The sequence below is a fragment of the Mirounga angustirostris genome, unplaced genomic scaffold (assembly GCF_029215605.1).
Source record: "Mirounga angustirostris isolate CCGP_5_RB_7025 unplaced genomic scaffold, mMirAng1.0.hap1 SCAF_6, whole genome shotgun sequence".
Taxonomy (NCBI): domain Eukaryota; kingdom Metazoa; phylum Chordata; class Mammalia; order Carnivora; family Phocidae; genus Mirounga; species Mirounga angustirostris.
Genome location: NW_026991714.1, coordinates 122,272,739 through 122,295,151, shown reverse-complemented (window position 1 = coordinate 122,295,151; position 22,413 = coordinate 122,272,739). Strand labels below are relative to the sequence as shown.

General features: G+C 41.4%; 1 protein-coding gene across 1 annotated transcript in view; it reads right to left on the bottom strand.

Moving 5' to 3' along the window:
* Positions 1-22,413, bottom strand: part of PLCE1 (phospholipase C epsilon 1) — a 312,623-nt gene that overhangs the window by 132,934 nt on the left and 157,276 nt on the right. The window contains exon 4 of the mRNA XM_045878454.3: positions 4,543-4,859. Within this exon, the coding sequence (XP_045734410.1) occupies positions 4,543-4,859 (317 nt within the window). The remainder of the gene's footprint in view (positions 1-4,542; positions 4,860-22,413) is intronic.

Genomic DNA, 22,413 nt, shown 5'->3' with positions numbered 1-22,413 from the left:
ATTTTCTTTCCTTTCCCCACATCACAGTTAAGTCATTTGGTACAGAGTTGTTAGAACTTGGGAAACTTCTAGCTCAGAATAATGTTCCATTGATAATTAGGAGCAAGCTTCCTCCCTAGACAATGAGTCTTGCTCAGAACAACCGGAGGTCTTCTTGTCTGGGATATCCTCCATTCCCTGTGATGTCCCCTCTCTAACCCACCCATCCCTCAAGGCCCAGCCCCAACCTCCAAAGCTGAGCAGAGAGAGCTCTAATCACCCATCTAGACACCTCAGCTTCCACATCTGTGCCACTCACACTGCACGGACTTTCTGCCTTTTTTGGTAGTGAGTTGTGCCCATGCCTGACTACAATTTAAGACTGGTAGCTCCTGGCAGCCGCGGACTGTTACTCATTTTCCTCAGTGCTTATCCACCATGGTGCCCTGCTTCTGAGAAGTGCTGAAAATATGTGCACCGAATAACTGAATGCATAAATAAATGCATTCACCTCTCCCTTAAGTAACTAGCACTCCTGCCATGAAGCTAATATTCTCTATCTTGTCTTTGAGATTCTCCAGCCTTCCAAGCAACAGATATCTTCCTCCCACTGAGGAGAGTGCATTTACTTTGGGTATCCAATTTCGACAGAACCAAAGTATGGTCTTATAATGTTGTAGATTTTTATCATATACTGCTAATTTCTTACTTAAAAGAACATTATGTTTGACACATCAGCAAAAAAAAGAGAAGGCTATAGCACAGGAGGTGCTCAATAAATAAGTCTTAAGTGAATGAATGGATGAGTAATAATAGGAAATTAGATAAAAATAGAAACAGAAAGAGGAGTAGAAAAAGAGTAGATGCACAGGAGATTTAGAAAGGAAGTAGAAAGAGAGGGGAAAGGAGACTCAAGATTAATTAAATTCTTGGGCGCCTGGGTGGCTCAGTCGGTTAAGCGACTGCCTTCGGCTCAGGTCATGATCCTGGGGTCCTGGGATCGAGTCCTGCATCGGGCTCCCTGCTCTGTGGGGAGCCTGCTTCTCCCTCTCCCACTCCCCCTGCTTGTGTTCCCTCTCTCACTGTGTCTCTCTCTGTCAAATAATAACTTAAAAAAAAAAAGATTAATTAAATTGTCAATCAGCAATTCTGGTACTACAAACTTGACCTTGATAATTAAGCAGAGAGGAGGGGCAAGGCAGTTGGGTTAGAAGAGAGTAGACTGTGAAGACAGACATCTGGATTCTGACATTCACTCAGCCACTGTGTGACCTTGAACAAGTGACTCAACCTCTCTGAGCTGCACTAGCTTTTTTTTTTTTAACTTTTATTTTGAAGTAATTTTAGATTTATAGAAAAGTTGCAAAAATAGTATGGAAAGTTCCTGTATACAGTTCACCCAGCTTCTGCTAATATTAGCATCCTTCATAACCATAGTACCATTATCAAGATGAAGAAATTAACATTGATCCATTAATACAATGCAGCCATATTCCTTATTAGAATTTCACTAATTTCCCCATTAATATATTTTTTCCTAGCCCTGTATCCAGTCAGCTCCCCCACTGTATTTAGTTATCATGTCTCCTTGTCTCCTCCAGTCTTTGACAGTTCCTCAGTCTTTCCATACCTTTCATGACCTTGATACTTTTGAGGAGTAGAACATCCCTCAATCTGGGGTTGTCTGATGGTTTTTTTCCCTCGTGATTAGATCTAGGTTATGCATTATTTATTTATTTATTTGGGTGTCAAGAACGTCACAGAGATGATGTCATTCCCTTCCCAGTGCACCACAGCAAGAGTTATCTGTCAATATGTCTTCTTACTGGTCATGGTGACCTTGAACACTTACTAAAGCGGTGTCTACTGGGTTTTTCCACTGTTCTATTTTTCCTTTTGTAATTAATAAATATTTTATGGAGAGATATTCTGACTTTTTATTTATTTTGTTATTTCCTTAAGTAACCTCTACACCCAATGTGGGGCTTGAACTCATGACCCTGAGATCAAGAGTTAAATGCTCTGCCAACCGAGGCAGCCAGACACGTCTTGTGGAGAGATACTTTTAGACTAAGCCAATATCTTTTTTCTCATTGTATTTTTGCCCAAAAATATAAGCATTCATCAGTGGTTCTTGTTTTTTTTGTTTGTTTGTTTGTTTTAGTGGTTCTTGCTTGTAACAATTTATTGCTGGGGGGGTCCTCAAGGTGATTTCCTATTTCTTTCATCCCTCTACATTTATTAATTAGATTCTTTTATATAGAGCTTCCCCTCCCCTCCCATTAATGAATTTATTCATTTATTTTTATCAGTATGGACTCAAGAATACTTATTCTATGAACTATAATCCAATACTATCATTTATTTTGTTACTTAAGCTTCACTTTTTTTATCTGTGAGTCAGGGAGAATGGCAACAGCCTTACACAACTATCATGAGGATTAAATAGGATTTAGAAATGTGAAAATGTCCAGTCCATAGCACCTAGTAAATAAATGCTGGCTCCTGTCCTCCCTTTTCCTTATAGAAGGTAAAGCCACACTACTCTGAAGGCAAGACCCTTCTAAATAGGCGAACATCCTAATTTAAGAATTCTCTTTTAATGTAATGCAGGCTTTCTACACTAAGGTATAGAAAGCAACTAGAATTTAGCTAGCCCAGTGTTGCCTACTAGAGGTCGTTTCGGATCTGCCTGTAATGACTACGTAAGACTGATTTTTAATCAGTATCCATAATTTGTATGAAAATAGATGCTTGAGAATACTTGAAAACAGACTGTTCTCTTAAGTAGTTTAAATGTTTTCCCAGAAATCTTGTTTATGTTCTGAAGTTGCTTAGCTAAACTATTTTCAGAGATAGTCCAAAGCATGCCTCAACCCAGCTGTGCTTTGTATCATCACTAACTCTGAATTAGTGAAATCACTGATTCATCTTTGATTCTTGAGGTTATGGAAGTGAATGGAAGAAACCAAAATTTTCTTTCTCCAAAATTAATTTAAAATTAGATTTTAAAAGTTCAGGCAAGGCAAAACTTCAGGTAGAATTTAAAACAACCACAACCACAATGGACAAGGATAAGGTCCCAAGGCTGTGAGAATAAGGAGATCTGGAAGTTTAAAGCACTACACAACATACAGTAAATCCACAAATAAAACACTCAATGTACTGGAACTTCCATTTCTACCCTGTTGTTATCAGTAAGGAAAATCAAGAACATCAGATTTATTTTAAAAAGCAATTTAGGGGCAGTGTGGTTCACGGGCTCTCAAGTGGACTCCCAGAGAGTCAGTGTTGCTCAGTTTGGAGTGGGGCCAGGTGCCATCCCTCAACACGAGCCTGATCCAGGTGGGAGTGGAGTGGTTCACAGTCCGGCTTTGGGGCCTGACTATGTAGGTCTGAATATCACTATTGCTACCTACCACCCATGTAACTCTGGGCAAATGACTTCATTTCCTCATGCCCCAGTGTCTCCACTGGTAAGATGGGCCTAATGAGAGCATCTGTCTCCCAGGGTTGTTGTGAGGAGCAAATAAATGGTACGTGTAAAATGATGAGCATGACAGCCAGACGGTATCAGCGATTCCTATGGATAACAGACCTCCCTCTGAGGAACGGTGATTGGGGCATGTGTGGGCACAGAACTACTTGGGCTCAGCCTCTAAAACTTCTGCATCCACTGGGCCTTATCAAGGTCACTGACATTTACAACCATCATTGGGGTCAGGATTGGCAGGCTGTGGAGGCTGGCAAGGTGAGCTGCCACAGTTGGAAAGGGTTTAAGTAACAAAGTCTGATAGACCCTCCGTCCATCACAGATACACTGAATGGAGACCTGCCTTTCCCTCCTGTCCATCCTCCTTGTTCCAGGGCCACATGATGCCAACCCTTGGCTCTCCCCCCGCCACCCCAGCCCCTTGACCTCTTACAGTGCCTTCTTCTCAAGTATTCCCAGACTCTGGTTACAGCTGTCCTTTCCAGCACTGGCTTATGGTAAGGTCTCAGAGGCCTTGGAGGGACTTTCTGGTGTTGAGGATCTTGATGGGGTGCAGGGAACAGAAGTGCCCCTGGAACCCACGTTCCTCCCCGTGCTTCTGACCCAGGTGCATTGTTTTTTACATTTCTGCTGAGAACGCCCAAGAGTGGAAGAGGGGGTGGGTTAGACAGATCCCATGGCCAGGGATCACGTGGTCAAAATTCAAAATTGAGACATTTGGTCTTAAAAGCACCTGTACAATGTGGGGGGAATACTGGAAAATGAGCCTGGGGAGAATATTTTGGCAAGAGAGCAGAGAAAAGGGCAGGGACCGGTTGTCCAAAGGGAGAAGGCCCATGCACTTTATGAAGATAGAGGTAAGGATAGGAACAGTTAGGCCTAGGGCAATGATAGGGAGGATGACAATGTGTCATCGATCTCATTGCTTGGAAACAAAGCAGCCATTGTGGACATGGCAGGACCAACAGGCAGATGAGACACCAATAACAGACAAACCGAAGAGGAGAAATACGTTTAAAAATCACTTACTAGAGTGTCAATTACAAGTACATCTCCAAGTGGCTTCTTACCTCATTAAATCTCATCACCAGATCTTCCAGGGCATTGTGCTCTCTGTTCTGGGAGGTAAGAATCGAAGCTGAGATGGATGCTTTGAGGCAGGGCAGGGATGTCTGGCATTCCGGAGTGCCCAAGTCCCGGGTCAAGAAGCAAAGGTAGTCAACTGGCAAGACCCTTCGGTAAATGTTCTGTTCCTGCTCCATCAGGATGCTGGCGACTTCCTCTGGGAACTGAATGAGGGGCTGCAGGTCAATCAGCTCCTTGCTGATCCCAGCTGAACTTGAAGGGAGGGCACTGGAATTGGCCATGGAGGTGCCTGGCTGGCGTTCTAAAATAAAGCAACAAAAGTTATGGTGACATCAAGGTTGATATCCCCTACAACAGATATTTACTTGAGAGCCATTCAAAATCTTACAGGTTTCCTAATCAAGTTTCTGCTTGGTGAATAGCTCTCTATGATCTTCCTTGGTATGGAGACCCTTCTGATAACTGTCCTGCCTGCTTGCTCCTGCCCCCTGGGGCATGGGTGAAGGCTCAGTTCCCCATTTTTAGAAGGAGAATTGATCTAACATACCATTCTCTAACCAGTTCACTATGACACTTTGCAGAGTAGTAGAGAAGTCTCTTCTTTGCTTCTGCATTCTCCAGTGCTAACCATCAGAATGAAGCAGAATGAGGGTGGGTGTGGGCACAGCACCCGAGGTGGAAGAGGAAAGAAGGCTGTGGCAGGGGGTGGGGGGAGGCATGTGGACACATATACACGTGGTGTGTAAACATGCAGGAGACCCCAGGGACCCAATGCATACAAGGTCCAAAACTTCATAGTATACCTGCCGATATTCTACCCTCAGTGATTCCACTGAGAACCATTTGGGGGTTTGCAGGGACAGAACCACCTATAAAGTAAGGGAGGAACAGGTAGTAAGGAGATGTATCTAAATAAATAAAATAAATCTTATTCCCTGCTCCACCAGTGGCAGTAAGAAGGTGGTGAGGAAGAGAGAGCAGCAAGTGCACTAGACAGAAGGACCAAAAGCACTCCTAGGCTCCAAATTATTCCCTTAGCACAAATTCACGTTATTTGACCACTCCTCCCATCTGTCTCTTAATTTCCTGCCTATGAGTCATTCATTCATTTATCTAACTTAACCATCCATCTATCCGTCCATCCACTCAAAAAGCTTTGAAAATCTATGATGAGCCCTCCAAAAGAATTTCTCAAAGTATGACCAGTTTTGTGGCTAAGTTGGGGAAATGGCATATATTCATGTCACAAATCCTCTTCCTGGAAACACATGAGGTGCACAGGTATACTGTTAAAGGCTCTAAGGGGTCTTGCAGTAAAGAAATCCATTTCCATGGCTTCATTCAGTGCTCCCCAGAGCACACTTTATATCACACCTACTAGGTCACTCTGTGAGACTAGTGCTGCTTGGAGCCCTTCAGGAAACACTGCCCCGTGGGCCAAACTGCTCTCACTCCTTATCCAGTTCACGCCTTTTCCTTCCCGACAGTCTCTTCCTGGCCAGCCCCACTTCACGCTTCTCATAGTGCTCCATGAGGGGACCACATTCTACTTCTCCAGATCTTTCTCACATTCCTGATTTCTTAAAACATTCTCACTGACCCTTTGGCAGAATAAAGCCCTTCTGATGGCTGGCATTCCTCACTGCTGACTGTCACTTGTTTGGACACTGGACAACGGCACCGTCCATAAGGAGGACTTCATCAACATTCAGATCTCAGCATCCTTGACTCTTTTTTAAATCCCTACTGCAGACAACCTTGGAATCGTCACTCCAAAGTATTCCATCTCTGTAGTACTGAACTCTGAAATCCTCCACCTTGAATTTGACTGCTTTTTCCCTCCCATCCTTTCTACTAAACCTTCTCTGTCCTTGACAGACTTCCAGTTCCTTGGTCTTGGTTTGGGTATATGGTCAGCATTTTAACACGCGCCCACAACACCCAGGATGCCATCCCAAGTCTCCTTGACTTTCCGCCACGTGTACTTCCCAATCTTGAATCCTAAACTCAACCATCCATCCTTGGCTTCTGGGCTGCTATATGATGACACTGACATTGCTGCTACTTAGTGATGGAACCCTTGCTACTTTGGATTATCTAACTTCAGCTGGGCCCTCAGGGCAGCTTCAGACTTGACATGAATTTATTTATTTTTTTCCTAAATAACTCACTGTCTTCTTTACCTCTGCAGTGGAGCCTTTCTATTCTTCTCACACTCCCAAACCCACCTTTATTTTCCTTACATTGATTTGATCATTTCTTTTTTCTTTGTTTGTTTAATTGTTTTTACTTGAGTGTAGTTGACACACAACATGATGTTAGTTTCAGGCATACAACATAGTGATTTGACAAGTTTAAACATGATGCTGTGCTTACCACTAGTGTAGCTACTGTGTTTGATGCTTACCACATGTTTACTACACGATGGTAACTGACAAACGTCAGGGACTCCTTCCATTAGGTAAAATGCCTCTATGTTTTCTATTTTCTTCTCCTTCTCTGAGAAAGTTGTGTGCCTCCTCTTACACAAGGCACACCTAGGTTTGTGATTAAGTCTATTCAAATTGCCTCAGTGGTTGTCTCCAATATCAGTCCCTTTCTCTCTGCAGACTCTTCTTTGCCTACCCAAGTGTTTGGTTACCCTTACCCCATATAACTTCCCTTCTCTCTTAAACTCCAAATCTTCTCTAGCCTTCCCTTCACTGTGTACCTTCTGTGCACAGCAAGCTATATTCCTCTGGTAGGTATGGTGACCATACTTCTGATCCAAAGACTAGGCCATACATTCTGCCCAAAGTAATAAACCAATAATGGTGTGGGAGAGAAAAATGGAAACTGGAAGCTCTTAGTTCTTAGACCACCCTGTTGACAGGGCATCTCTGTTGATGGTCTGGGCTCTGATGTTCTTCCCTCACCCCATCCTCTCCCATGCAGCCCACCCGCCACCTCTGAAGCATAGCTCAAGAAAAATTCTTGTGACATTTGCTGTTTAATTGAGTTGTTTCCCTTTTGCAGGAATGCTCTCAGTGACAATCTAATAAAAAATCATGAGGAGAAAACTGGAAAGTTTGAACAATATTGCTCTCCACTGATGCAAGCCTGATCCTATTTTAAATATATTCCAGTCAGAACTCCCTGTTTCATCTTCTGTATAAAAACTGTGGTATCCAAATTTTTGTTTCTCTTTGATTCTAAAAGGTGAACGGGTGAGTAAAGAGTACAATGATTTATTGTAACCATTTTTATCCATTTTTGGGGGGCCAAACTACAAAAATCAACTTCAGTGGAAAACAATGACAGCCAAATTATATTTGGTTCTCTCTAAGCTCTTATTTGAAAATAATTAAAATATGGCAAGTGCTCAAGTCTACATGGTCTATGCTCTCCAACTTTCTGAATAGTTTAGAAATTACTGGATTTCCTGAAAATTGACTCAGAATGTGGTCTGATGACAGGCAGATTGCAGCTTCTAGATACTGATAATATATGTACAGTGGAATTAGCCCTATATGGGAAGTCTTCCCAGAAGTAACCAACTCTGAAACATGATTTCAAAGTACAACACTCTATGATGGAAATAATAGTAACCCCTAAATCTTGTGAAATCACTTATCTAATATGTAAGAGAAGAGATAATGTAATAAAAGATATAAATAACGTAAGATAATATATTATAAACTGCAATTTATCTTGAGATAGGAATCACATGCTGTTACAATGAATAAAGAATCTAGTGACTGGTGAGAAACAGCAATAAAGGAGACCTAAAAAAACTCAATGAAAGAAGAAAAAAGAAGCCTGGTCATTGTAACCCTCATAAATGCCACAGCCCCATGTGTCTCAGGATAAGCATGACAGCACACTCAAAGGAAGAGAGAGAGAGAGAGAGAGTGCACACAAGCATGCAAGAGCCTGACATGGGGCTCGATCTCAGGACCCCGAGATCATGGCCTGAGCTGAAGGCAGACACTTAACCGACTGAGCCACCCAGGCACCCCACAAGTTCCAAACTTTTAGCAGCTGTTAAAAACTTCCCATTTTCTCTCGTTCTTGCTGGGCGCTCCTTATAATCTCCTTCTTCCCCTTCCCATGCCACATGGCCCCAACTCACAGCTCTGCATCACCATCACACCCTCCTTTCTGCCAGATGGGCAACTCTACGATGGATGGGAGACCCTGTCGTTCTATGACCCCCTGGCACTTCCTCATTGGTTGTGGAGCAAAATTCATAAAGCCCTCTAGAAGCTGCAGTTCTTCTCTTGTGAGTAAGTTTTTAGAAAACGTATGGTGAATAAAATTATCCACCTTAATCACAGTCAAGGTTTGCTCTCAGCTCTATGTTCTTCAGTTAATAGCTGTTCTACAGTAGAATAGGGCTGTATCTCTAGACACGGTCACAACCTGGAAATATTTACCATGAGACACAGTGTCGGCAAGTTCTGATTCTCTGCTTAATTATTAACTTCCTGAACTAAGTATTTTACATGGATTAATTCAGGAGGTAGATAGTATTATGATGTGAGGCTCACATGAGGTCACAGAAGAAGTAAGCTGGGAGCTGGGATTTGAATCAGTGTCTACTGGACTTCAGAGCTCATGTTCCTGATCGCTCAGCATATGGCCTCATGGAACAACAGAAGGCCACACTCTCATTCTGGTTTTTAGAGGCATCTTGAGCAATATTAGTCAGTATGAATCAACTTCTTGTGCTTGTTTCCTTGGAATTATGTGATAAAATAAACTCTTCAAACTCCAGAGATAAAGGATTTAACCCTAGAGGGTGAACACCTCTCCCTCTTAGTCTGGAATCATCACTTCAACCAGCACAACTGCATTAGAATATAGGACCCAGAAACTTAAGGTGCCCTTTCCTTTCCTTCTTATAAGTTCGAAAGAACGTTCCCATGCTTTAAACCAGTATTTTCCAAAGAGTGTTACACTGAATTTATGCAGAGCATGGCTCCTTCGTTAATAATTTAGAGACATACTGGGTTAAACAAATTTAAGCAAGATTCGTCCCCCACAGTCTCAATTGTAACTGCAGGACTTCTCCGAGTCTTTAATAATTCCCACAAGAGGACTATGCTATCATAGCACACAGTAGCTCTCCTCAGCCTTGTCTATATATTGTTTATGTGGGAATTACAGCACCTTCCCAACTTATATCATCATACTCAGTGATTCTCACTGGGGGAACAGGGCTTAAGGTGTTTGTGAGGTTAGTGTCCAAGGAAGTTTAGTCTGCCTTGTTGCTGGAACTCTGTGCAAAGGTCAGAGGGTGAGAGACACTGTGGCTTATTTAGAAAACTGCAGGTTATTCCTGATGGCTGCAGCATATATTAGAAGAGATGGAGCATCAGTGCAGAAAATAAGGAATGAAGCTTTATTTTCCAGAAGGCACTACAGAACAGGTGTGGTCCGTGAAGAAACCATGGGGGTAGTGGGAGGATCAAAATATCTACATAAAAATATATCACCCTAGACTTTGGGGTCTCTGGTTGGATCTAGGCAATCACTTTGCCTCCAGGGAGGGAAATCTGGCCCATGGCTTCCCTTGAGTGGCATCCCCCCTGCCATCCCCAGAGTCCTCTCATTCCTGGCTTCCTGTCTGGTACTCAGAAAGCCCCTGATTTTGATTATAAGCTGCCATTTCCAGGGGCTGTCCGCATATTGTGCAGTCCAGAAATATCCAGAAAAGCCTCTAAACTTGGGAAGCACTTTTCCTTGATAACTGTTCACCCAATGCCCTAGGGCATAGTGCCATTGGGGAACTCCCTCCCCCCAAAATCCACATCTTCCCTCAGAGTTAGCACTTGCTCAGAAATGCTAGTTTGGGTCAAGCCTCAGGCTTGGGCTCGAGCCCAGCAAAATCTGCCACTTCCCATTTATTTCTCTCTTTGCTTTCTGGTCCCAATCAAAACGAAAGCATTTGGTCTTTCTTGCTGTGCCTTACACAAAAACCTAGAGTTTACCAAGGAATCTCATTTAATCTCTTGCATAATGTGAGGATGTCATGATAGGCAGGCATTGCTAATGTTATTTTTTACAAAGCTTGAGTTAAGCTGCTAAGTGACTTGCCCAAGGACCCAGTTCATGAGTTGTCAGCCTTGGAACTGGCAAAAGCTGAGCAGGAACCAGAAGATTCTGGCTCCTGGCCCAGGACTCTGCATTACCCCAAGCCAAGCCTGAGTTACCTTGGGTGTGATCTCTGTCCAAGGGCCAGCCTTACTAGCTGCCAATACAGCTGAATGGTTGAAGAAAGGCTCAAGTAGAAATTTCATTCATTCATTTATTGGGTGCCTACAATGTGCGAGACTTTGTTTCAGGCTACACTAATGTTGGGATTTAGTGAAAAAGAAAAGATCCTTGTTCACATAACTACATTCTAGGAGAGGATCAGTATAATGCAGGGTAGGGGAGGAGGGAAATGGGGGATGGAGGAAGAAGGTGTAATATTACATAGCATATACTAACTAGAATGTTAGCAATTTCATCAAGGATTTTTGCAAATGTTTTAATAACTTTATCATCCAGGATGCCCTCAGCTAATACCCTAATCCTTTTCTAGCATCTGAATAATAGCTCCTCACCGACCTCCTGCTCCTCACCATTTATTAGCTCTTGGCACCAAGAAACTCATTTAATTCTTACAAAGAATGCTGTAAGGCAAGGGTGATTATCCCTATTCTATAGATGGCAAAACAGACGTCAGAGATGTTAAGCAATTTGTCTAAAGACACTCTGCAACTGAGAGGGGGATAGAACTACAGCTCAGCTCTGACTCCAAAGGTCAGCCCTCTGTTACCCTCAGCATTCTGAGGGATCTTCTGCAAGGAAGATGGAGTCCCCAATATCCTGCTGAGTCTGTTAAAAAAAAAAAGCCACAGGCCCTCGGTGGAGTCATCTGCCCACCAAGAGAGTAAACCAGGATTTAACTGCAGTTTCGACCCCTCCAGGAGTGGGATTTTTAAGCCAATCAATCTGGAATTTTCTGGTCAGCACCCACGAGGTCATTTGTCACGTGGGCCCTCTCTATTGCCCCCCACCCCACACAAAGATGAGGTAATCCACCTAATAAGACCCCCTGCCCTTTCCCCCAAGGGAAGGTGATCTGGCTTGCAACAATCCTTCTTTTCTTTTACTAATAACCTCTTGCCTCACCCACCTCCCTATAAAAAATTTCCTCTTTTTTTTTTTTAAAGATTTTATTTATTTATTTGACAGAGAGAGACACAGCGAGAGAGAGGGAACACAAGCAGGGGGAGCGGGAGAGGGAGAAGCAGGCTTCCCGCGGAGCAGGGAGCCCGATGTGGGGCTCGATCCCAGGACCCTGGGATCATGACCTGAGCCGAAGGCAGACCCTTAACAACTGAGCCACCCAGGTGCCCCTAAAAAATTTCCATTTTGTGCAACTCTACTTGCTAGATGGGACACTGTCCGATTCACAGATCAGTCACTTAATAAAGCCACTAGATCTTCAATTGACTCAATTCAATTTTTATTGTTTAATAGCAGGATTAGACCTTACAGGAATCTGACTTCAGTGAAATATAGAGCATAGTACTTGTGTTATATTTTGATGGTAACTTCGCATTTATTTGTGAGTTTGTTTTTGAACCAAGGCAAACCTTTGGGAGGACCTGCTATGTAGCTCTGCTTCTGAAACATTACTTTTCATTCTCATTCTCCGTGAGTGCTGGTGAAACGGGCATAAGCTTTCTGGGAAGGCAAACCAAAACTAACACAGTACACACTTTGTCCTAGCAATTCTACTTCTAGGATTTTATCTGACAGAAATTCTTGTAAAAATATAAACAGAGTGAGGTAAATTTATATGTACTGACACTGACATTTTTTTCATGATAAATTTAGGTTAAAAAAACCACGCTGGGAACAACAAAATACGATCCTATTGGAGGAAAATAATTTTACAAATGTAGGTATATGTTTGCATATCTGTCCAGTACACATCAAACTAATAACAATGTTTATAGATTGCACATTTTGTTTTGTTTAACTTTTGTCTACTGTACACACGACAGTGTTTAAAAAATATATCAAAATGATATCTGAAAAAATCATCCAGAGGAAAAACCTCAAGTCCTTTCACAGACACAACCTGGTTCAGCATCTGCGCTGTTCAGATTTTTTTCCAATAAATATCACAATATTGCTCTTGAAAAGTTACTTCAAATTAAAATTAGGGAAGAAAGTAGAAAATTTTTTTATCGTATCTACTGTATCCATTTTTCTTTGATTCAGTTAATTTTGTAGACAGTCTATTTTTTTAAGTTAAGCATTAGATTTATCAATTGCACATTTAACAGACATTGAGTGGTACAATTCCAATTATAAAATAAGACAGGAGAGGAAGGATGTTGATTTCTTTTTATAAAAGATTAGGAGATGGCTTAAAGACACTAATCTCAGGCAGAGTTGAAAATTGCTTTTCAACAGGGAAGTAAATGGGTTTAGAGAAAGGTTAGGTAATTGGTGATTCTTTCTCATTATCTGTTATTGGTTTTCAGAGTAACAAATCAATCTTGTAACAAATGTGTCTGGCCTGCCCTCAGTACTACAATGAAAAAGATAAGTTCACAAAATCAACGAAGCATATTATTTCTAAATTGGTACTTAAAGAAAAAAAGAAAAAAACAATATGCTTAGATTGAAAATTAAGTCATATTCAGATAAAACAGTTTAGTAGACTGAAAAGCCTCAGAGCAGAAAAAAAATCTGACAATTATTATTAATAAAAAATAACTTCTGCTTTTCAGATTTCCAAAGATATATGAGCTCACTGTGAAAATATCGAAAACGTAGAGAAGCATAAAGAGGAAAATTAAAATAATCAATAATCCCATACCCAGAGATAATCTCTGTTAATATTTCTGTTGCAACATCTCATGTGTTTGATTTTTTTTCTATAAATACAGTATTTACCAAGTTAGGGATCAGAGCACATACTTTTTTCTAACCTTTTTAAAAAACATACTCTCCAGTTCACATTTCCCCAGCTCTAAAACTAGCTTTCTAATATTTTTAATGGCTCTCTAGTAGTCAATGTTACATTTATAATGTCTTACCATCATAAATAACACTGTGATAAAGGTTATTATAAATATATCACATTATGCTTATTATGTTATCTACTAACAGGTCCCTACCCATTTTGGGAAGCTTCCAGGCAACAGAAGTTTCTTTTCTTTTTACAGCACATCAACTAACAGTTTTATCAGTGTCTCTCATTGACTACCTATCTATTTCTGACTACTTTGGGTAAACAAAATTAATTGAGCTAAAATTCATATGGCAAGTTGGGATATGGTGTTGTGAGAATGGCATTAGTAACTCAAAGGCAACAGGAGGGAAGTTGGAGTGTTGGTGACAATCTAATGCCCTTCCACTCAGCAGCACATTCCTCAGGGGTAGTTGACCCAGTAGATGTGGATGATTCTAGAACCAAGCCCATGCAGGCCACTTGAACTCCAGAGTCCGACCTGGCTGGGCTACTTAAACACACACTAATTACCCTTAAGGGATTTTGGGTCTCTCTGTTATAACCATCAGTAATAATAATCATAAATCAACTATTATATAATATATAATAATGACTACTTATTATAGATTTTATGTATTTGTCAGAGAGAGAGAGCGCACACCCAGGTGGCATGGCAGGCAGAGGGAGAAGCAGGCTCCCCGATAAGAAGGAAGCCTAATGCAGGACTGGATCCCAGGACCCTGGGGTCATAACCTGAGCCGAAGGCAGATGCTTAACCAACTGAGCCACCCAGGGGTCCCACTACTTACTATATTATTAGGAAATAGATAATACCTAGTACTTACTATGTACTAGTACCTACAGAAATCTTACTCGGGCGCCTGGGTGGCTCAGTCGTTAAGCGTCTGCCTTCGGTTCAGGTCATGATCCCAGGGTCCTGGGATCGAGCCTCACGTTGGGCTCCCTGCTCAGTGGGGAGCCTGCTTCTCCTTCTGCCTGCAGCTCCCCCTGCTTGTGTTCCTGCTCTCGCTATGTCTCTGTCAAATAAATAAATAAAATCTTAAAAAAAAAAAAAAGAAATCTTAGTGCTCACAACCCTCTGTGCAGATGGCATAGCATGCTATGCTATCATTATCCCCATTTTAGCAGATGGGGACAGAGGTTAGGGAACTTGCTCAACGTCACACTGAGATTAGCGATGGAACCAGCGCCACATCAGACTGACACCAAAGACCAGGCTCCCCACATCACCCGCCACTGACTTGAAGGTTCTGTTCCTTAGTGTCTCTGTTACAACTGAATCTGACGTTTTCTTAGTGGTAGGTAAATCAAGCTGGACTCAGACCAAACGCTGGAGCTGGAAGGAACTACAGGGGTAGTTGGGATGAATGTTCCACACTTTACAATCAGGAAGCTATGCCTCTGAGAGGTCAAGCTTCTTGCCCAAGGTCACAGAGCTGATTAGGACAAAGCTGGACTCGAATCAGGCCCTGGACTCCCAGTCCACAGAACTTCCTCTCCACACTACTGCCTCCTTATTTGGTGTAGCTAGAATCTCAGGAACTGTAAACGCTTGGGGGAATTCTCCTCCAGAGGAAAGTGACGGCACAGTCCAGTGGTTATGAGTGAGGTCTTGGGATCACACAGATGTGGGGTTGCAGCCCAGCTCTGGCACTGACTTGCTGCATGATCTTGGGTAAGTTCTCAACAACTATGTCACAGTGATGATGGGGAAGTTAAAATGAGAAAATGCGTGTAAGAGGTTTCATACATATTCAGCTCTCAGTAATCAGTCATTTTTATCATCATCATTAAGTCATCATTTGAAAGAGGAAGAAGGAATTATGGGGCCTTTCATCTTTGAAGCCAGAGGAAGAGACTGTCATGTATCAAATCATTTCAGGCTATGGAAACTTTTGCTTTGTTTTTATAACCTGCATCTCGTACCCTCTGGTGTTGTGCCTACCATAATAAAAAAAAAAAAATTTTTTTTTAAAGATCCCTAATGATACCTCATTTGTTCATATAAAAAGAAATGTCTGTAAATCTTGCTATACATTGTACTAACAGATTACCCAATTTTAAAAAGCCCCTCCACCAAACCCCTGCTGTTCCTAGCTCTGGTAGCTCTTCCCTCTGTAAAGAGAACTTTCACATCCCTTTTAGCTTGGCATTATCAGCAAACCCCATCAAGATGTCAGGGCAGTCTCAGAGTTAAATCTTTCCATGCTAAAATATCGCTGAGCTATTTATGTCCATTCTTTCTTTTAAATTAAGATATCATTCACATACCATAAAATTCAGCTTTGAAAGTGTACAATTCAGTGGGTTTTTTTTAGTATATTCATAGAGCTGTACAACTGTCACCCTAGTCGATTTTAAAACATTTCTATCACCCCCTGTACACATTAGCAATTATTCCTAATGCCCCGCCCCCCTTCCCCGGGCTACATCAGCCCCTGACAACCATTATTCTACCTTCTGTCTCTATGGATTTGCTTATTTTGTATATTTCACGTAACTGAATTATATAATATGTGGCCTTTTTTGTCTGGGTTCTTCCACTTATAATATTTTCCAGGTTCATCAACATTATAGCATGAATCAGTTCCTCACTTATTTTTATATGGCTGAATAATATTCCATTTTATGCATATACCAAATTTTTTTATCTATTCATTTGTTGATGGACAATCAGGTTGTTTCCACTTTTTGGCTACCATGAATAATGCTATTATGAACATTTGTGCAAAAACTTGTATGTGAATATTTCTTCATTTCTTGTGGGTAAATACCTAGGAGTGGAATTGCTAGATCATATGGTAACTTTATGTTTAGCATTTTTTTTGAAGAATGCCCAAATTATTTTCTACACTGGCTGTACCAATTTACATTCCCATCATTAGTGTATAGGACTCCAATTTCTCTACCTCCAGGTGAACATTTCTTTTCTTTTTTTTAATTATAGCCATCCTAGTGGCTATGAAGTGGTATTTTATGGTTCTGATTTGCATATCCCTAATGACTAATAACGTTGAGCATCTTTTCATGTGCTTATGGGTCATGTGCATACCTTCTTTTGAGAAATACTTATTTAAGTCCTTTCCTCATTTTTGAATTAGATTGTTTGTCTTTTTGTTGTTGAGTTTTATATATATTCTGGATATTAATTTCTTATTTATGTACTCTGCAAATATTTTAGCTCATTCTGTGGGCTGCCTTTTTACTCCACTGATAGTGTTTGTTCTTTGATGCCAAAAGCTTTTCATTTTGATGTAGTCCAATTTATCTATTTTTTCTTTTGTTGCTTGTGCCTTTGGTGTCATATCTAAGAAATCATTGTCAAATCCAATGTCATGAAGCTTTTCTCCTCGTGTTTCATAGTTTTAGGTCTTACATTTAGGTCTTTGATCTATTTTAATTTCTGTATATAGTGGAAAGTAAGGGTCCAACTTCATTTTTTTATATATGAATATTCAATTTTCTTAGCACTATTTGTTGTAAAGACTGTCCTTTCTCCCACTGGATGATCTTGGCATCCTTCTCGAAAATAATTTAACCAGATATGCTACAGTTTATTTCTGGGCTCTCTATTCTATTCCATTGATCTATATATATGTCTGTCATTTTGTCTGCACTGGCTTGATTACCATATATTTACAATAAGTTTAGAAATCAGAAGTGTGAGTCCTCCAACTTCATTCTTCTTTTAAAAACTTATTTTGGCTATTCTGGTTCTCCTTAAAAGTCCATATGAATGTTAGAATCAGCTTGTTAATTTCTGCAAAAAAGGGCTGCTGGAATTTTGATAGGGATGAAACTGAATCAGGAGACTGCTTTGGGGAGTACTGTCATCTGAACAATATTAATCTTCTAATCCGTGAACATAGGATGTCTTTCCATTTCTTTGTCTTATACGATTCCTTTCAACAGTATTTTGTAGTTTTTAGCATATAAGTCTTACAATTCTTTTGTTAAATTTATTCTTTTTTTTTTTTAAGATTTTATTTATTCATTTGAGACACAGAGATACAGAGAGAGAGAGAAAGCATGAGCAGGGAGAGAGGCAGAGGCAGAGGGAGAAGCAGGCTCCTCGCTGAGCCAGGAGCCCGATGCGGGGCTCGATCCCAGGACCCTGGGATCATGACCTGAGCTGGAGGCAGATGCTTAATCATCTGAGCCACCCAGGCACCCCTTGTTAAATTTATTCGTAAGTATTTGATTGGTTTTGATACTGTTGTAAATGGAATTGTTTTCTTAACTTCACTTTCTGATTTTTCATGCCTAGTGTACAGAATTACAACTGAGCTTATATCCTGCAACCTTGCTGAACTAATTTATTAGTTCTAATAGTGTATCAGTGGATTCCTTAGGATTTTCTACATATAAGGTCATGTTATCTGATAATAGAAATAGTCTAACTGCTTCCTTCCCAATCTGGATGCCTCTTATTTCTTTTCCTTGCCTAAATGCCCTGGCTAGCATCTCCAGTATAATGTTGAATAGAAGTGGTGAGAATAGATATCTTTGTCTGGCTCCTGATTTTAGGTGGAAAACTTTCAGTTTTCTACAATTATGCATTATGTTAACTGTAGATTTTTCATAAATACACATTGTCAATTTGGGGATGTTTCCTTCTATTCTTATTTGTTGGGTGTTTTTTCATAAAAGGGGGTCACATTTTGTCAAATGCCTTTTCTGTATCTATTGAGATGATCATGTGGTTGTTATCCATTATGCTATTAATATGGTGTGTTACTTTGATTGGTTTTCATACCTTTTAACTGTCCATTCAGTATTATATTACATGTTTAAGAACAGTCTGAGAAGAGCCTTGTACAAGACCACCAGATATTTATTGTCTATCTGCAAGTCTAGCCCTAAATTGGACCTGTACATTGGACAAGAATAGATGACAAACTGGGATGTGACTGTAACCATGACTTTACATCACAAACACTATGATATTTTTAAAAATTATGTTTGTTTTCAAGGAAATATATATTTTTAAAATCCATGTTGAACATGTACTCTGTATTATTGTTATTATAATCACATATTCAACACTTGATGATATGAGTATCAATTAAAATAGCTCTTAACTTAAAAGAAAACTGGTACACGTTATTTCTAATTTAGTACATATTATTGCAGAAATGACCTGGACCAGACTTTAGATAGGTCAAAGTCACTTAATCAGAAAAACACATATGGGCCTGGAAAATTTTTTTTCCCTTAAAAGGCAATACGAATGGTACTGGTAGTATTACTTGCTAACATTTTACTTAATTATCTCCTTTAGCCCAATCAGCAACTCTGTGGCCTAAGTAAGATTAGTATTCCATTTTACAGCTGAAGAAACTCACAAAGGTTAATATTATTCACAGGTAGTAGTAGATAGTGAGGCCAGGATTATACTTTGGGTACTTGAGGTTAATTTATACACATATTCAAACTGTCGATTTTCCCTTTTCAACTGAAATGGGACCAAAACCTGGAAGGTCATAAGATTCACAGTGCCTCACTTGTTGACCAAGTACTATTTCAAGTCAAGTACTCATTAAGTACTTACTATGGGAATTCAATCCAGTAGTGGATGAGGCTGTACAGGAACAGTTTTGTATTTAATTATGCAGTTAATTGCTTTTTGACTATGCTTGATGATGTAAGTAGATGGCTTTTTGACTATGTTTGATGATGTAAGCAGAAGACATTTATTGACAAAAGCAAACCCACCTTAACAGGAGAAAATGGCGATGCCACAGTAGCTAACAACAGATTTGAGGACATCATGACTTGGTGCATTAAATCAACAGAGAGTTATTATGTAGCATGAGCTTCATAATCCACAACTCTAAGCCCAACACCATGGACCTTCTTGAGTCCTGGCTCAGGGCACTACACTATCTTGGCTTTCCTCTTAACTCTCCAGCCATGGCAGTGGTTTCTGCCCCTACTTGCAGTCCCGCAGCCTGAACTGTACATGTCTCAGTCCTCTGCTTGGCTCTCTCTCTCTCTCCTCCAGAAAAGCTCATCTCAAGCTGTCACCATCACAGCTAAGCAGATGACTTACAAATGTATAATTCCAGTTCTGACCTCTCACTCAGATCCAATGCTGATGCCTTTGGGAGCGTCTCCTTGAACATTCCAGCATCTCAAAGTCAAGATATCCAAAATGGATATACTTCTCACTTTCTTTTAATGGTACCACTTTCATCTCCCCAGGTCCCAAATCTTGGAGGCATCTGTTATTCTTCAGTGTCCTGGGAAGAGTTCAAATCCATTCATCCACCAGTTGTCCCAAGAATTAATCCCTTCCATCCCATTTTCATTGATTTCTCTCAACTACCACCTGTGTGGATATCTGCAACAGCCTCCTGATTGTCCTCAGCTGTGAGAGACCAAGAAGAATCCTTATAAAACCCTTCTTAGGCCAACATCTCAGGAGTTAGAAAGGCCATTTGGCCCTGGGAGGTGGTGTCCACGATGGCGGTGGGAGGTGGGAGAAAAGTGGAGGCCAGCCCAATAAAATGTGTAAAGAAAACACAGAGGTTTATACATGTCCTGGAGACACCCCACACTTCTTTCCTAAGGTCAGTTCCTTTCTGATTTGGTATAAAACAGTCATAGGAACTGGAAGAACAGTTGTTGGCCTCTCTCCCATGAGTCTGAGCAGCAGAGACAAAGGAGGTGCTGGTGCCTACCACCAGACATGGACAGTCCCGGCTGACCAGCATCGGTATCCGTGATTGCTGCTGGATTATTGCCAGCTCTCACCATCCAAACCAGGGCTTCACCCCTAAGGGCACCTTCATTCATGTGCCTCCTGCCAGAAGCAGGAGGGAATAAGGAGGAGGTGAAGGAGAAGCCCTGGGCTCCAGATGCAACACAGGAATGTGCTCCGGTGCCAGGTCTCTGAAGTGGGATGGAGCCAAGTTCAAACCCCTGCTCCTCACTCTTGAGTTGCTTAACCCTGTAATTAATCTTTCAGAGCAGACCAGGCCATCTACTCATCTTCCTGTGAACTCCTAGCTAAGAAGGAGTACAAACATCATCAAAGATAGGAAAAGATGAGGAAAATAAACTTTCCTAAATGCCTCACAAGTAAAATATCATACATGGAATGAATACTTTGGCAAACCTCTGAGGTTGGAAGGGGGTGGGATCACCATGAGGTTCCCTAAATGTCTTCTAAAACAGGAGCACCCACTCAGCCTCACCACAGAGGCTTGGGTTTGTGGACTGGGGCAGGCAAATTTAAAGCCAGAAGGGAATGGTTCAGGACAACAGAGGGTAAAGCCACCTGCTGTCTTTCCCCTTCTCAATTTCTTAGATAAGGGAAATTTACAGGGGCATCAACGTATAGCCTCTAGGTCTCAGTTTTCTCATCTTTGAAATGGGAATCATGATTGTACCTCACCAGGTTGTTTTCGGAAGTGTCTGGGCCATTAATGGAAGACTGGCATGTTTCCATGTGAACTCTGAGCAGGTTGTCATACACACTGGGAGTGTGTTATATTTACCTGTTTACAGGCACATGAGAGTTGGTACAGGGGGAAATAGGTCATAAATACACATAAGACATGTGGCTTCTTCATTCTGTTAAAGGTCCAATTACTCACTGGTGTGTTCTTTCTTTCAGGGTGACTTCCTTTTTGTCTACGGTTACAGATATAAATAATACAAGGAGATTATATTCTCTGACAGCTGATGGGTCATATCTAATTACTCTGTAATTTCTTCACCTAAAGGGACCCAACATGCTAGCCCCATGGTGTCTAGAGGAACAATCACAAACTGGAACTCCCCTCCAGCCACTCTGAGTGAGTGTTAGAGTTGTTGACCACTAATCCTGGGCACCAAAGAGAACTCCCAACATCTTTATCAGTGAAGAGGATTTGAGGTCTTTACAAGTTGACCCTGAAACTGAATGAGACCAAGGGACTGAGGACGGAAGGTAGGGGAGAAAAGATTAAAGTTGCAGGAGTAGTGGGTGGCATAGCTAGGACTTGAACCCATGTTTTTACCTGAGGATTCCACTGTTTAAAATAACACAGATTCTGATTCATGAGGTCAGGTGAGGCCCAAGATTTCTGCTGGTTCTGGGACCACACCTTCAGGTGAGGTTGGTGTTGGTAAAGCCCTCCCAATAGTTTATGGCACGTCCTTCCCGATTCAGTCATTATCATCATTCCTGTTGTGTGTGAACGGACTGAGCTGCAGGTGGCTCTCAGAAACTGGGAAAGTGCATTTGGGTTTTGCAGTCAGTTTTCTGTGAACTTGACTGGCTCAGATCAGCGCTCCAGGGTTCAAAGACAGATTCAAGCAGAGTGGGTGAACTAACACCTCTTCAGAGCTGAAGGTCAGACCTCAAGGAATGGTGGAATGAACACACAGGAGAATGGGGAACAAACACCGGGCCTCCTGCATGTGGCAGCAAGCGAAGCGCACTGCAGGAGGATGGGGTCTTTGCTCTGTGCAGCGGATAGCTTTCCTTCTCCAGGACCGGGTATGGACCTGGCAGGGAAGCCCTTGGCCCTTGAAAGGTGAGTCAGCTCTCCTCCAGCAAAGGTGGGAGACAAAGAAGCCATGGGAATTTCTGAGAGAACCTCAAGTCTTGCTACTCAACAGGAGGGCCTTGCCCAGCAGCGACTGCATGGTAGGGAACCTCATAAACATTCAGAATCTCACCCCACCCCAGACCTAGTAAATCCAAATCTGCATTTCAACAAGTTTCCCAGGGGACCCATATGCACATTACAGTTTGAGAAGCTCAGGTCTGAAGGAGTTTCTAGAAGTGGCCAACACAGAAGCATCCAGATGTAGCAGAGGATGAGCTGGCTGGCTTCACACA